This window comes from Carcharodon carcharias, chromosome 5 (genome assembly GCF_017639515.1).
Source record: "Carcharodon carcharias isolate sCarCar2 chromosome 5, sCarCar2.pri, whole genome shotgun sequence".
Lineage (NCBI taxonomy): Eukaryota > Metazoa > Chordata > Chondrichthyes > Lamniformes > Lamnidae > Carcharodon > Carcharodon carcharias.
Window position 1 is genome coordinate 68,089,004 of NC_054471.1, and position 17,517 is coordinate 68,106,520.

Here is a 17,517-nt window from a genome sequence, read left to right on the forward strand (position 1 = left end):
GATAAAGTATTTGGATAATGAATAAGTATAAATAAAAGATATTTGAACTAAAAGAGGAATCCAAAAAGAGAAAGACAGGCTAGGCTAATATTATGTGTTAAATTTGTTATTAGAACTGAAGAAAATTTCTAACTGAAACTTTCACCTATCTTTTTCTCTTTCAGGTGCTCATGAACACTTTGTGCATTTCTCAGATTTCCTGTTTTGTTACATACTTTAGCTATAACTATGAATGTTAGGAGAGTCAGCTAGGGCACCAATGTCATATGATATTGCTGGTAGTCACTTGGATAGCCTATACAACTACTTAGGGTCAAAAGCCTGATACTTTTGGCCTGAAAAGTAATGATATTGCTGGCAAAACAGCATTTTTTTTAGGTTTATTAAATTAGCTGGGGATGGAGATTAAAGATTTTATAGTAGATTTCTGTATAGATGGTACAGGAAATGTTGGTGCAATAGAAACTTTTGCACAGTGATACATTATCAATTCTGCAATTGAAAATGTTTTCATCAAAATCTTAGATGGGCGTTGCTTCACATCTGGACAAAAACAGTATCTGGTTGTCACAGAATGCAATATTTTAGATTGCCCACAGTTAGCAGTTAGATTTGGCTCTTTAAACACAAAAAGGAAAAAAAATAGACATGTGGATTGAATGCAACAATTAAGATCAAATACAGTCACAAATTGTATAATGTAGCAAACAGCAACAGCAAAGCTTCTAGATGCAGTAACTGAGTAAATGAGTCTTCACTTACTAGCCTTCATTGTACTATTTTTAATAAGGTGTGGGTCACTGACCCATTCCTGGAAAAATTCAAGATCACAGGGACGTTGACCCCAATTGACCAATGAACAGATTTTACAAACCAGTTAGCAATAATCTTCTAGTCCTGTCTGATGTGACAAACTACTGACTGCAAAATTCAAAGGTAGACTTTGATTAGTGTCCCATGATGGTGGATGTCGCTGATGCGGCATCCTGCTTTCAGTTAATGAGGGTATTACAAAAGTAGACTGCATACTGAGTGATGGCTGAATCCTCCATCTCCCACTTGCCTAACTGAAAGCAGTCAACAATTAATCCACTGAAAGTCAAACACACAGTCATCTCGAACATGTCTGTTCATCAAGCTTTCCCTTCTGAATATAACCAGTCATAACCGCATATTTAATCCAACAAAATCAAACTATTTCAAAGGTTTATGCCCTTATATGTTTCTTATGAACCTTTTAGTAGCTTCGCTCCTATTATGTGCTTTTTGATATTTAGCTATGGAAATTGGCCATTTCACAATGTGTCAGATGAGATAGTGATTTAAACCTAATCTTTAAAGGAACAAGGAGAAACTGCTATTCGATAAAGTACAAAAGTGATAAAAATAAAAGGTAAAATATCAAAAAAGTGACATTAAAATATGAAAAGTGCATTTTTCCACATATTTGTAAAATTAAGTCTGTATGACTAGATGCACAGAAACTGAATTGGTGTTTTGTAATTTTACAACACTGTAATCTGTGTTCCTCATTCACCAGGAAATCTTTTTAAAAAGTTCTTTCAATAATAAATGCCACAAATAGAATCATATTCAGTAACAATCCAACAGCAGAAGCATTCTAACTTTCATTCAGATTATATACGAAGCTGGTTCAAAAGTTCTTTTTTTATCTCAGTATACGTTTATAGTAACATCTACTATTCATTTTTCAGTACTGTCAGACAGAAATAGCATCTATTGCTTGGAAGAAGCATTGAAGCTTGGCTCGAAGCTTTAGTCTCTGCTGCCAAGCGTATGCCATTAGATGACAAACGCACATCACCAGGAAACTACATGGTGCAAAGTAAACCCCTGATCAAGAAACGTAGAACAAAGGCAGATGCTGCTCATAAATAATAGTGCTTTTTATATACAAAGAAATGAAAGCAAACTGTATGGTTGGTTTAATTTCTTACCTTACCATACTTTTGTGCATACGATCCTGTGAGCAAAGAATGAAAGATGATGATAGTCTCATCTAGATCCCAGACAAATACTCGCTGTAAATGCAGAGAAAAAAAATCAGTGAAACAACACTTATTTTGCATTAATGCCACAAAGCACTTATTTTTATTGTTGATTGGTTTGTCATTTTTGTGCCTTCTGCTCTTAATTTGTTGCTGAATGTGACTCTATTCGTGAAATATATTATTGAAATTACTTTTAAAAAGGATTTCTTGGTGAATGAGGAAAACAGTTTAATGTTGTAAAATTACAAACCTATTCCCTTTAAAATACAGATATATATGATAATGCAATTTATTGCCCTCACAAGAATATTATGGGGAGAATTTTTAGATGGCGGACGGGCCTCACGGGAGCGGGTGGGGGCAGGTGAGGAGTGATTACCACCCACGATCGGCTGCGCGCCACCATTAAGGCCCGCCCCAGTGTAACGCGTGGCCGGTAGTGCTCAGCGCTACCTGTGCGGGCGGGGGGAGGAGAGAGTGTCAGGGCCTGTGCTCTTTCGTGTGCATGTGTGAAAGAGCGCAGCCATCTCCCTGTGGCACAGGGGAGATTGAATGGTTAAGAAAACTTTTTAATAAATAAAGTGAAAATTTATTTAAACATGTCCCCTCATGCGACAGCGTCACATAAGCTGGGACAGGTTTGTAAAGCAAGTAAAGTTTATTTATTTATTTAATGAAAGCTTCAGGAAACCTCATCTCGCCCGTGGATGAAGTTTCCCGGAAAACGCGAAGGCCGCTTGGGCTCTTGGCCTGCCTGCCAACCTTAAGGTTGGATGGGCAGCAATCTTAACAAGTGCAATTACTTTTTTAACAGCCTTAACAGACCGTTGACAGTCCGACACGCCTGACATCATCGCATGTCATTTTATGCGTCGGCATGTTGGGCCCGCCCCCACATGCCGACCGAAAGATTCAGCCCTATGTGTAAATCTATTTCTCCCATACAAGCAATATCCCCATGCGTGTTTAATGAGCACACATACATTTCAAGATTTCGAAAGCCTGCTTTAGTCAGATGACCTGGAAACTTTGATTGAACATTTTCGGTATTTCTGACGGGCACATCAAGAAAGAGATAGGTGGGACATGATACATTCACCGAGAGTGATGCCAATAGTTGTCTCGTCTTCACTGACAATCACTTTAACAGTGGTGTTGGCTTTGAACTTAGAAGCGAGATTAAGTCCCAGATTTTCGCCATGATAGGGAGCCTCGCTGTCATGGCACAAATGGTGGATGAGCCTGAAAATGCTAAGTCCTGCCCTGAACACTGTGCTTCCTCTTTTCGCAAGGGAGGAACCAGAGTCAGGCCGTGGTTCTTGCATGTGCGGTTTATGCAGGCAGCTGGTTATTTAAATCACCAGCTGCCTCCACTGAAATGGGATTTTGGTCGGCCAGAAGTATGAAACCCAGAGTGTACAGATTAGGCCAGAGAAGAGCTGGTCTGAACTTGGTGGATTCATTTGGATAGCCAGGTATCCCTTTGGAGAGATAAGATACTCCTTTGGATATGGTCCTGGGACACCTTTGTGGGGAGGTAATGAACCCTTTAGAATTGTTAAAATTAAACATGATAGTGAGTAAAAATTGCATAAACTCATTGGAACTGTCAAATCTGTCAAAGAACTGTCAAATAACTATAAAAGGACACTAGATGAGTTGGCATGGAGGGGTTAAGGGCAAACGGTGGTGGGTGGGGTCATGGGTTGACATGAGTTGATATAGGGGTATGAGGGGCCATGAGGGTGGGTGGCGAGGCATGGGTTGGCATAGGGGGTAAGAGGGGCCAGGTTGGTGCAAGAGAAATGTGTGTGGGGAGGGGGTGGGGGCTAAAGGGTCTGGACTATTTAATTCTACAAAGTGCCGGAGCACAGAGGCAGGCCTTCCGCTCAGCCTGTCTCCACACCTGGCAGCCTCTGCACTCGTTCTGGGGGTGGCAGGCTCAACTTCCAATTCAGCCTGCCCCCTAGGTTTGCCAACTCTCCAGGATTGGCCTGGAGTCTCTAGATTGCTATGTGCAATCCTGGAGAAAAATCATAGGGTCATTAAAACAGATTTTTTTTGTATATTTCTGTTTACCAGATATAAAAATAATGAAAATGGGGAAAAAAGGCTGTTTGGCTGACATTCAAGCATCATCCAATTGGTAAATGAGTCTTTTTTACTTTCCAATTGGCGTAGGAAGGCACTGCGTCACAAGAGTAGATGTATTGGCTGACTAGTGGCTGGAGCATTGGGCAAATCTTGTGATACATTTAATCAGAACTTGTTGCATCTCTAGCTAAGCTGTTCCAGTACAGCTACAACACTGGCATCTACCCAGCCATGTGGAAAATTGCTCAGATGTGTCTTGTACAGAAGAAGCAGGACGCATCCAAGCCAGCCAATTACCACCCTATCATCCTACTCTTAATCATTAGTAAAGTGATGTAAGGGGTCATCAGCAATGCTGTCAAAGGGCATTTGCTTAGCAATAACCTGCTCACTGACGCTCAGTTTGGTTCCACCAGGGCCACTCAGTTCCTGAACTCATTAAAGCCTTGGTTCAGGCATGGACAAAAGAGTGAACTCCAGGGGTGAGGCGAGAGTAACTGCCCTTAACATTAAGGTAGCATTTGGCTGAGTGTGGCATCAAGGAGCCCCAGCAAAACTGGAGTCAATGGGAATCAGGGGGAAAACTCTCCACTGGTTGGAGTCATACCTAGCGCAAAGGAAGATGATTGTGGTTATTGGAGGTCAATCATCTCAATCCAGGATATCACTGCAGGATAAAGGCAAAATACTGCGGATGCTGGAAATCTGAAAGAAAAACAAAAAATTGCTGGAAAAATTCAGCAGGTCTGACAGCATCTGTAGAGAGAAAGACAGAGTTAACGTTTCGAGTCTGTATGATTCTTCTTCAGAGCTCTGAAGAGCCATATGGACTCGAAACATTAACTTTGCCTTTCTCTCCACATCACTGCAGGAGTTCCTCAGGGTAGTGTCCCAGACCCAACCACCCTCAGCTACTTCATCAATGGCCTTCCTTCCATCATAAGGTCAGAGGTGGGGACTTTCGCAGATGATTGCACAATGTTCAGCACCGTTTGTGACTCCTCAGGTACTGAAGCAGTCCATGTTCAAATGCAAGCAAATGCATATAAATATGGACAATATCCAGTCTTGGGCTGACAAGTAACAAGTAATGTTCACATCACACAAGTGTCAGGCATTGACCATCTCCAACAAGAGAGAATCTAACCATTGCCCCTAATTCAATAGCATTACCATAGCTGAATCCCCCACTATCAACATCCTGGGGTTGCCACTGACCAGAAACTGAACTGGGCTAGGCATATAAATACTGTGGCTACAAGGGCAGGTCAAAGGCTAGGAATCCTGCAGCAAGTAAATCATCTCCTGACTCTCCAAAGCCTATCCACCATCTACAAGGCACAAGGAGTGTGATGGAATCCTCTCCACTTGCCTGGATGAGTGCACCTCCAATAACACTCAAGAAGCTTGACACCATCCAGGACAAAGCAGCCCGCTTGCCTGCACCCCTTCCACAAATATTCACTTCCTCCACCACCGATGAACAGTGGCAGCAGGGTGTACCACCTACAAAATGCACTGCAGAAACTCACCAAGGCTCCTTAGACAGCACCTTCTAAACCCACGACTGCTACTATCTAGAAGGACAAGGGCAGTAGATAGATGGGAACACCACCTCCTCGAAGTTCCCCTCCAAGTCACTCACATCCTGACTTGGAAACATAACGCCGTTCCTTTACTGTCGCTGGGTCAAAATCCTGGAACTCTCTCCCTAACACACTGTGGGTGTACCTATGCCACATGGACTGCAGCGGTTCAAGAAGGCAGCTCACCACCACCTTCTCAAGGGCAACTAGGGATGGGCAATAAATGCTGGCCCAGCCAGCGAAGCCCACATCCCATGAATGAATAAAAAAAAGTGGGCAGCCATAGTCAAAGGTCAGAAAAGCAGAGGCAGGGATTCTGTCTCTAAGCACCCGACCCTGGAGTGAAAATCTGGGTCATTCAGTCTCCTGAACCTGTTCAACAATTCAATTACCTCTCAATCTTCCAAACTCAAAGGACTATGATCCAAACTTATGCAACTTGTTCTCATAATTTAACTCATTAAGCTCTTCTGGTGAACCTTCATTGTACTCCCTCCAATGTCAATACACCCTGAAGTTCACCTTCCTCAGGTTCCAGTGTCTAAAACTATACACAATACTCCAGATGGAGTCTGTTGATTACTCCAATTTGAAGCATAATTTCCTCAATTTTGTTTTCCAACTCATTTGAAACAAAACCCAACATTTCATTAGACTTTCTGATTAATTTTTGTACCTGTGCATCACCTTTTACTGATTTGTGTAGATGGCTGACCAAGTCCTTGCACTTCTCCACCATTAAGAAGCTATTGGTGGTTTTCAAACTCAATTTCAAGGCCAATATGTGACATATGTGCAGGGCCACTCTCTCATTTATCAGAAGCAGGTTTTTATTGTTCACATGTGCCATTTGTGCTATTCATTCTGTCCTCTTTTCTGGTAAATTATATACTGGCTTCTCTTCAAATGTTTTGAAAATTTTTAGAAGGTTGCTTTTTAGATTATCCACAAAGTGTTTTTTCTGGCCATTCTGCTGAATATTTTTCTTCCTTCAATTGACTGTAAAATATACCTTTATGTAACTAGACATTGACCATTCTGGTCACATATCCAGAGATTGTAGCTGGGTTTTCTGCTATTGCAATAGGGCCCATGAATGAATAAGTGACAAAACTTCACAATTGGTTATTCTGTCTCACAAATGGAGACTTCACGTGTGGGGCTGTGTTTACCCCACGGCGGAGACAGGAACAGGTCTTGGGACTGTTTTCGGGTCCTGAATCTGCTTTGGCTGATTGAAGTGAAGATTTCCATGGGGGTGAGCCCCCAATTGGCATTGGGGATTTCCCGGTCCAGTTAAGGACAGCATTTGGGCTCTTGAAACTGGGATCCAATCAGGGGACTTGAGAGAAGCACCAGCTGGGAGGGTGCTTCAACAAGAAAATCCCCTCTCAGCAGCTTTTTAAAACTTTAGTTAAAAAAGTACAAAGAGCAGCCAAGCCACTACTGTGATGGTTGGGGCAGGGGGAAGTGGTGGAAATGGGATAGGGATGGGATGGGGAACCCCTCTATATGGCAGGCTTTGAAAGTAACCCCACCCAAACAGGCAATGAGGATCTGTCGACCTGCTTGGAGCATTGGCACCAGCCTGCCGCTGGATGCCCGACTCCAGTTGGTCCGCCCCCTAGTGGTGTCGGGAAACCGGAGGCTGGCTGGAAAACCCCAGTAAGTCCCCATCACCTTTCTTTAACAATGCTCTTATTGAGCCCCACTTGCTTGCCCACCTTGTGGGGACCATTTCAGCTAATATTTAATTCAAGCCAAATTAACTGCACCCTTGCCACAATTCCTGCTGCTGGCAGGAGAGGAAAACTCTGCCCCTCGTCTTAATTTGCCGTTTTAATATCACCCAAAAACATCAGAGAGATTTTGTGTCATTTCTCTTAAGTAATATTCTTCTGATAAGGAATCTTGCAATGGTATTTTGACCCCATTCCTCCACCCTCAGATGGCTACTATGCCCATTGCATTCTTCTTTCCTCAGTTTGTCAAAAACAGATATAGCCTGTTCAATATGAAGTAATACCTATTGAGTGAGGTGTCACAGGAAAGCATGCTGCCACTTGTTTCTATGTGTTATAAAGAATTAAGTGTTGACTTCAAAAACAAGAACTGGTGCAATAATAACATGGGTTGATTTTTAAACATTTTTTTTACTTAACACATTATTAAGCTAACCAGATGGTATAGTCTATTTGCAGTTGCATGAATTTACTTTGCAATTTTTCCAAATATTTTCAGGCAGCCCTATTTCTTTGTTTAAATTCATAAAATTTTGTGCCACACCACTTAATGTAGCTAACAGATTGTAGTACCAATGGTGACTGATAAAAGAAAAGCATGATCTTTGTCAAGTAGACAAGTCTGTTATGATCTGAAGATCTTGTTATAAGCATGAATCAGACATGTCAGCAAAAAGGGGTTCATAGAGAAATTGCTCTCTGACTCTGGTACATGCTTGCATTAGTTGGAGATTGCTGTCTGCTGTAATCCTGATGTGAACTCCCAACACCTGAGTTGATGTTATTGTATCAAGCATGACTACAAAAATAATTCAAATAGGTTGGGTGCTAAAATAAAGCCCTGCTTGACAGTCATTTTTTGAAAATCATACAGCTCCACTTCAAATTCCAAGTACCAATAGCTGAATATTGCTGTCAAAGATTGGGGAGGGGGCCAGGCAAATTGATCAGCGAGCAGGACAGCAATCACTACTCAATTATCTTATCTTTCTGTCAGTTTTATGAGTGACAGAGGAAAAGCCAGTGATGGACTGCACTTATTTCCATGATACAAAAATTAACTGCCAGGGTTACTGAACCTCGAATGCTGTTTGGAGCTGTGATCTAAGTAGTGCAGGATTCTAGCTGCACTTTGCAAAATAAATTTAATTTAGTAAAAAAAGGTGAAATAGTGGTAACAAGCTATGTATTTAAATGCACCAGAGGTATTGCCACCAGCTGCTTCAAGTGGTAGCAACGGAAGAAAATGACTCCTATGTGGCATAAAGTCCATTCAGAGGATATGACGGCAGTTCATGTTTTTTTCAAGTCAATGGTAAAGGAGAAACAAAAATTTTGGAGAAGTAGCAGATTTACTGCTAGTTGTAAATTTACTACCACCACCATATCCTTGGCTGATCAAATTTTGGAGGGAGGGATGAAGGGAGAAGGGAAGGGGTCAATTTTAAGATTGTCGAATACCACTGCAGGATTCTTCACTTGAAAACGATTGCAGTTGCTTAGGGCAAACAATGTGAAATCTCTAAAGTTTACAGTTGAGGTTGAATGGATAAATTAAAACAAAGAAATGAGGCTGCCTGAAAATATTAGTACCAAGTGCAGTAAATCCATGCAGTTCCAATTAGAATATACCATCTGGTTAGCTTAATAATGTGTTAAGTAAAATTTTTAAAAAAATCAGCCCATGTTATTATTGCAGCAGCTCTTGTTTTTGAAGTCAACAACTAATTCCTTTTCACACATCGAAACAATTTGAAGTTAAGTGCACATCAGTTCAGTGCTGGCATAGGTTTGACTGGTGCTTTTGACGCAGAAATGAATTAGCAATGCATGCATATGCTGATTACAGCATAAAGTGCAAAGTACCATAACATTTATCCAACTGAGAACTAGCTTAAATGACCATCATTACACCTCAAAGGTGGTCGATAACTTTTTTTGTTATGTTTTGCATGGGGCAGAGTTTCCCTGTGGGCTTCAGGACTCCACCACTTTAGATTCAAATGAGGTCGGCCACCCACATTGTTTGGGGAACAGTGACTCATCTGTATTTTCCCTGAATTAGCCAATTGGTTACGGGAGGCCATTCAATTAAGGATGGCAAGCGGGCTTTTAAAACTGGAGGGCCAATTGGAAGCAGTAGCAGGATGTCTTTGCACGTAAGTTAAGCCGAAGGGTGCCCCAATGTGGAGGCACCCTCTCCCCAACTTTTCAAAATTTAACATATAAAATGGCCTCAGCAGCTGAGCCACCATTCTAGCAGGGACGGGGTGGGTTGGGGAGCAGGGCAGTGGGGAAACTCCTCCATAGGGTGCGGCTGTAGCTCCAGTCAGAAGAGCCTCTAAGCCTCACTGGAGCTGCTGGCTCCTGGCCTGCCAACAGAAGGCCACCTCCAGACAGATACACTGTTCCCTGACGCCTCAGGAACTTGGAGGATGACTGGAAAATTTCAGTCGGTCTTTGACAATAGGCCTTAGTAGGCCCTTGACTAGTCGAATCAGCCACCTGATGCTTGCAGGCGGGTGTCCTGCCGCCCTCCTATCCTGCCTCTGGGGAGTTGGCCCAGGGGTGAGATGGAGCCAGGGAATTTGTGAGCCGGACAGCAGTGAGAATTTTCCTCATTGCTCGCTTCCGGAGCTCACCACCTTCGGTGGCTAAAACTCCTCCCCATGATGCCACTTGAATAATAGGTCACTATATTGGAAATCCATCATCATCATACATATAATGCATTTGTTACACTGCTCACCCTACTTCCTTAAAATGACAACACTCTTTTTAAAGATATGTGACAGTCCAACCTAACTGCTATTTCCTGTGACAATGAATTCAGTGCAAACTGGCCTTAAACCACCCAGGTGCCAACAGCACCTGGTCCTTTAGGATAATGATGATGATAAAATATTAATAATAGTAAGTGCATTTATATAGCACTTAACCATGTCCAAACACCTCTTAAGTGTCTCATATCAATTACTTTTGAAGTACAGCACCTGTGGCATTGGTTGGCTTAGCTGAGGCTAAACTACTGGGGGAAGAACATGAGAAAAGAGTCATGCAGCATGTTTATAATTTCTAATTATGCAGTATTGGAAGTCTAAATAAAGGATGATTGCTGGGAATAACATTTACCCTGCAGGATTATGCATGTTATTTTAAAATCAATAATTGGGTCACTGCACTACATCTAAAACTACACTGTAAAATCTAATAGCACGTTTGAAAATGGGAAAATCAATGTTAGCAGCGTCAACAGTTGATGATGCTTGTTAGAAGCTTATGTAGTGCTGTGATAGAGGGTTCCCATGTGATAAAGTGTTCTGTTTTTGGACTAACATTAGAAGTTGTTTTTAAAAGCAGGTTGGAATTGGGATCGGAGGTGGGCAGGCAGACATTTTGTCACGTTGGACCTCATGATTGCTCGATGCCATGACCCCAACCCGGGGCCATTTTTAATGAGACTGTGTCAGGGTTGGAGTGGCTACCTGCCCACAAGCGACATCTATCCAATTATGGGGAATTAAGGCAAATTACAGGGCCCAGTAAGGCCCCCTTTCCTGAGTTGACTGGGATTTCCAGTTGGCAATGCGAATAAGCGACATTGGCCTGGACTACGGCCAGACAACCATGGCAGGCCCATGATGGGAAAAGGGAGGGGGAGGTTATGCTTCATACTGTGTGGGCTCCCCATCAACCATACCAGTCATGGCCACTGGCCCTTAGCTGCGGCCTCTGGCTGTCCTGTGGAGGGGCTGGCTATCCCTCCACAATTATAGTCAGCCAGCCGTGGCCGCATTAAATTTTTTAAAAAACTGACCTCATCTTCTGAGAGCACCTCCATGTTAAGGTGCTGTCTCTCTCTCTATCACAAATCACCAGCTCCCATCTCAGCTGGTGGAGCTGCCAATTTGTCAGTGTTAGACAGCTTCCCATTTGCCTTCTAGCCTTGGGAGCTCAACTACCATTGGATGGCAAGTCTACTCCCCGCCATTAATTGGCCCAGTCCTTTAAGGATCTGCATTATCAGGGAAATGGAACTGGTGCTGACATTGGGTTCTCAACCTCAGACTGAAAATCTAGTCCTACATGACAGCCCAAATTTTTATTTAATTTATATATTCAGATTATGTATAGTCAAATTGCAAAACATACAGTTTTAAGTCTGCCTAGTGTAGCACGCTCTGGTCACCAGGTCATGTTGGGCACAATGAGGCCTGTTCTTTTGTTTTTCACAGTGTGGATTTCCTGGTTTTGGATAATTAAAAGGCAAGTCATCTATTAACAAAATATAACCTTTGCTTAAGACATTCATTTATTTTGTTTCCCCGATTTGGACTGTTGTAAATCTGTACCTCCATCCAGTGATTGTCCTCTTTTACTGAGGACAGGAGCCTCTGCTGCCAATCTCTCCTTCCTTCCACTTGGCTTCCTTCTTTGCTCAGATTTAACTTTATGATCTATCCCCACCACTGCTACAAATCCATCTCCCACCCTTGTTTCTAATGGTGCAATCTATTGTTTTGCCCCACCACCTTTCCTGATTTCTCCCCAACTACTGCAGCTGATGGCTCCCCCTCCACCACTGCAGTTATTTCCCTGACACTGTAGCCATTCGACATCCCAACACTGCTACTGATCCAGATGTCATTACCATTGTCACTGCCTCTCCTCATGGCTCCCATGCTGTTGCCTGCCCCACTGAAGACTCTGCATTGCCTCCTCCATCCCTTGGCTGCAAGCTACATTTTGTAAGCAGTGATGGTAGTCCAGGTGTCCAACATCCCTAACCCACTGAGTATAATTGCTGGCCCTGAACTCTAATAAACCCCCTTCAAAACCCCTGTGAGCAGCAATGGTAATGTTCATCCTTGTACCCCACTGAGCATCAATATGCACCTTCAATTTCTCAATCTCCTTTCCAAAGAGCACCTCTCAATTGCAGCATATCCTTATCCTCAAAGATCATCAATGTGAGCCCTCATCACCCTATTGAATCTGAATACTTGGTCTTGACTGCAGTCACATTATCAAAATTGACTATTTAGTACTTGCACTTATTTCTTTCCAGGAAACCATACTTGATTTCATTTTAAAAAACAGTTCACATGTGTTCTCTCAATCTTGCCTAAACATTCTAAACAATAAGGGCCAGATTTTTGTGGAAGAGGCAGGGAGGGGGAGTCAGGAAACTTCCCATCTCCCTTAAAAAGACCCATGCCAACTGTATTTTCATTCTGGGGAGGCAGGGGTAGGATGGAGTGAGACCCACCAGCCCAACAGGCAGGCCTGAGGAGGCAATGCAGATGTCAAGGGTGGCAGACTGGAAAGGCCAACTCTGTTTGCTGGGACATTGGTTCAGTTGTAATAACGAATATCAAACCCTCACCCGTCATCACCCCTCCCACATGCCCTCCATGTCCCCTCATATCCCCATGCTCCATCATACCCCCATTCCTCTTCATATCCCCATGTATTCTCCATATCTCACCCAGTATTCACTTGGGCAGACTTCAGGAGACAGGTCTTTGAAATGGACAAAAAAAAATCTAACGATCTAATTGGGCTCTCACTCAAACACACCTCATACTGAAAAAAAAGTTCTCATCCAAAGAAGTCATTCAAAAAAAGCTTAATCCCCTTGAGTGGTAAATCTGTTGTAAAAACAAATTCAGTAACCAAATCAAAGACATATAATCCTCTGATAATCTCTTAAAACTATCAGTCAAACTGTCTACACAGTCCCCTGCTGAAATAAGTGGTCTGTAGCTTTTGAAACTCAGCTGAATATTAATAATGACTCCAGCTGTCAAAACAAACCCATCCAAATGAAAACAACGGAGCTTATTGGAATTGTAAAAACTGATAACTATGCTTTGTTTTCTAAGCTACATCAGGAGTGTCAATGTAGTCCAAGAGCGGGTATCTGTTTTCTTTTCTCTAAGTGAAAGCTGCTAAAGGGGTTAATTATCAATTGAAAAGGGGTCGTGGAATTTACATCACTTCAGGTCATGACACTGGAGTTCCTAGGCACTGTGTTCTTTCATTCTGAATGCATAGTAGCACTCTTTCCAATTAGAAAAGTACTCTAATGCATCTCAACACTTATGCAATGATGACAGAGCCCTATAATCAATCGCTGCAGTAAAAACACATCTAACTTACAATACAGCATTTAAATGTTGAAGCTGAAAGAATTTTCTTTTGCGTATTTCAAAGCTGGTCAACGAAAAATTTCAAGAGCAGGTGACTGTTTAATATTTGTTTCCTATTTGGGACTGGGACTCCCCCATGTTTTATGTCTACCCAGAGAGGCCAATAACCATGTCACATACAGAGGGGGCCTGATTGACTATCCGCATCCTTATTCCATGCGGGCAAAAACTGTTAGAAATGGGAAAGGAGACACCAATCCCAGAATTGAGTCCCGCCTGCCATTTTTAAAGGACCCCCGAGTCACCTCCAACTCGGCGAAAATCCGGGTCTAAATCTTATGAAAGATCACGTTACTATGTCAAAATATAAAAATTATTTTTCTCAGCGCATCCACTTCATCTGTAGGTAGGATAATTGGATTTGATGTGGGGAGCAGAAGGAGCAGAATGGGAAAAGGTGATAAAGGTAGTCCCAGCTGGGATTTGCAACAAACTGACTACTTTTTGCCTTGTGTGTATGATTCATTCAAATGTCACCCCCATAACACCTAGGACTCCATCAATGCTGATGATTTAATTCTGGAAAACCAATCCTTTACATCTAACGTATGTCCTACATATTTAACTTGCCCAATATAAGATACAGTGATTTATTTTATCCACTCATGGGGATCTGAGTGTTGCTGACAAGGTCAGCATTTGTTGGCCATACCTAATTGCCCTCCAGAAGGTGTGGTGAGCTGCCTTTTTGAACAGCTGCAGCCCATATGGCATAGGTATACCCGCAGTGCAATTAAAGAGGGAGTTCCAGGATTTTGACCCAGCAACAGTGAAGGAACGGCGGCACAGTTCCAAAGTAATGGTGTGTGGCTTGGAGGGGAACTTGGTGATGTTCCTACACGACTGCTGCCCTTGTTCTTCTAGATGGTAGAGGGTGTGGGTTTGAAAGATTTATTATACCAAAGCAGAGCACTCACTGGCAAGTTAATGCTGCTAATTGCAATTTTACTTTATTTTTTGGTGTTCAACTTTTTCCACTGTTTATAGCAAGCAATACACCCCAAAAAGTTCAATTTGTTAATCTGAACTGGATTTAACAATAAATTAAGAATTTCTCATGATCTTTTCCTTTGCCGAGGGACTTTTATCCCTTTCCTGACACCCTAGGGGGAGCCTCAGCCACTCCAATAACAGGCTATAGAGAGCTGGGGGAAGGGCAGTGTTTAAAAATAAAAATAAAAATTTGCTAACCTGACCACAACACATTGCTTGCATTCTGCCAACAATCTTATGGCGGCGGCTTGCATAGAGTTGGTCTCCTGCTCTCAAGAGGCTCCCAACAGTGCAGTTGGGAGCTGATTTTAATTTAATGCCAGAATGCCAGGATTCACAGGTCCGTCTTGGTTGCCAGCCCAATCTTCTACCCTCCTCTGCCCTGTAGTTTCTCCAATTCCACCTACCCTCCTGCTTACCGGCCTTGTTCCCTTCCCTGTCACTGCCCGCTGCACCAGCCAAACCACCTTGATCTTTCCTGGAGGACATCTTTAAGATTTTTACCCAGTCATAAAGACATTGCTTCAAGCTGAGATACAGAGCAGAATTTTATGGCTCCGCCATGGCGTGGCCAGGGCTGGAAAATGTGGCGAGCCATTCAAAAGCCCATTGACTTCAGCAGGACCAGAAGATCTCGGCAGTGGGAGGGGCCGTAAAATTCTGCCCACAGTTCCATTATTGACCATCAGCTACCTTGAAGAAGTAACTTGTTTATGAATCCATATTCTTTTTCATTCATTCACGGATTTGGGCTTCGCTGGCTGGGCCACCATTTATTGCCCATCCCTAGTTGCCCTTGCGTAGGTGGTGATGAGCTACCTTCTTGAATCGTTGCAGTCCATGTGGTGTCAGTACACCCACGGTGCTGTTAAGGAAGGGAATTCCAAGATCTTGACCCAGCGACAGTGAAGGTACGGTAATATATTTCCAAGTCAGGATGGCGAGTGACTTGGAGGGGAACTTCCAGGTGGTGGTGTTCCCATCTATCTGCTGCCCTTGTCCTTCTAGATGGTAGTGCTTCTGGGTTAGGAAGGTGCTGTCTACAGAGCCTTGGTGAATTCCTGCAGTGAATCTTGTAGATGGTGCACACTGCTGCCATTGTGTATCAGTGGTGGAGGGAGTGAATGTTTGTGGATATGGTGCCAATCAAGTGGGCTGCTTTGTCCCAGGTGGTGTCAAGCTTCTTGAGTGCTGTGGGAGCTGCATGCATCCAGGCAAGTGGGGAGTATTCCATCATGCTCCTGATTTGTGCCTTGTAGATGGTGGACAGGCTTTGGGGGGTCAGGAGGTGAGTTACTCGTCACAGGATTCCTAGCCTCTGACCTACTCTTGTAGCCACAGTATTTATATGGCTAGTCCAGTTCAGTTCTGGTCAGTGGTAACCGTCAGGATGTTGATAGTATTGTGTGCAGTTCTGGAATCTGCATTGTAGGAAGGATGTGATACACTAGAGAGTGCAGAGTGGATTTACCAGGATGTTGCCAAGGCTGGAGAGTTTTAGTTATGAGGAGAGATTGGATAGGCTGGGGTTATTTTCCTTGGAGCAGAGGAAATTGAGGACATGATTGAGGTGTGTAAAATTATGAGGGGCATAGATAAGGTACACAGGAAGGAACTTATCCCCTTGGCGGAGGGATCAATAACCATGGGGGAATAGATTTAAGGTAAGGGGAAGGAGGTTTAGAGATGACGTGAGGAAGAATTTTTATACCCAGACAGTGGTGGGAATCTGGAACTCATTGTAGCCAACTCAATCAGGATGGTAGAGGCAGAAACCCTCTTAACATTTAAGAAGTATTCGGATGTGCGCTTGCAATGCAATAGCATACAAGGCTATGGAAGTAGTGCTGGAAAATGGGATTAGAATAGTTAGGTACTTGTTTGACCAGTGCAGGCTCGATGGGCCAAAGGGCCTTTTTATATGCTGTAGACCTCTATGACTATGACTCTATGGCATTTAAGAGTCAACCACAGTGCTGTGGGTCTGGAGTCACATGTAGGCCAGACCAGGTAAGGACAGATATCCTTCCCTAAAGGACATTGGTGAGCCACAACAATCGGCAATGGTTTCATGGTCATCATAAGGCTTTTAATTCCAGATTGTTATTTAATTCAAATTTCACAATCTGTCATGGTGGGATTCGAACTCAGGCTCCCAGAGCATTACCCTGGGTCACTGGAATATTAGTCCAGTGACAATGCCACAGGCAGGTTGGTGAAGATGAGGTCAAGTATGTTTTTTCCTCTTGTTGGTTCGCTCACCACCTGCTGCAAACCCAGTCTAGCAACAATGTATTTTAGGACTTGGCCAGCTCGGTCAGTAGTGGTGCTGCTGAGCCACTCTTGGTGATGGACTTTGAAGTCCCACCCAGAGTACATTCTGCGTTCTTGCTACCCTCAGTGCTTCCTCCAAGTGCTGCTCAACAATGAGGAGTATTGATACATCAGCAGGAGGTTTCCTTGTCCATGTATGACCGGATGCCATGAGACTTCATGGGGTCAGCCACATTGCTGTGGGTCTGGAATCACATGTAGGTCAGACCGGCTAAGGTCAGCAGACTTCCTTCCCTGAAGGATAGTAGTGAACCAGATGGGCTTTTACAACAATCGACAATGGTTTTATGGTCATCATTAGACTTTTAATTGCAGATTTTTATTGAATTCAGGTTCCAGCATTTGCCATGGTGGGATTCCCTAGGTTATTACCCTGGCTCTCTGGATCACTGGTCCAGCGACAATGCCACTACGCCGTTGCCTCCCCTAAAATGAGCAGCATCAGGTTATTCAATCCTGGCAGCATTGTTAAGCCTGATTCTGTCCTCACACATGCATTCTTGCCTACAGGAGTTCTGTTCACCTGCTTAGCCACTGGGTGACG

The 17,517-nt window shown here is 43.2% G+C and overlaps 1 protein-coding gene across 8 annotated transcripts in view; it reads right to left on the reverse strand.

Moving 5' to 3' along the window:
• The window catches only part of eya4 (EYA transcriptional coactivator and phosphatase 4), a 467,229-nt gene that overhangs the window by 106,599 nt on the left and 343,113 nt on the right, over positions 1–17,517 (reverse strand). For all 8 annotated transcript variants that reach the window (XM_041188541.1, XM_041188542.1, XM_041188548.1 and 5 more), the window contains one exon: positions 1,959–2,042. In XM_041188541.1, coding sequence (XP_041044475.1) covers positions 1,959–2,042 — 84 coding nt within the window. The remainder of the gene's footprint in view (positions 1–1,958; positions 2,043–17,517) is intronic.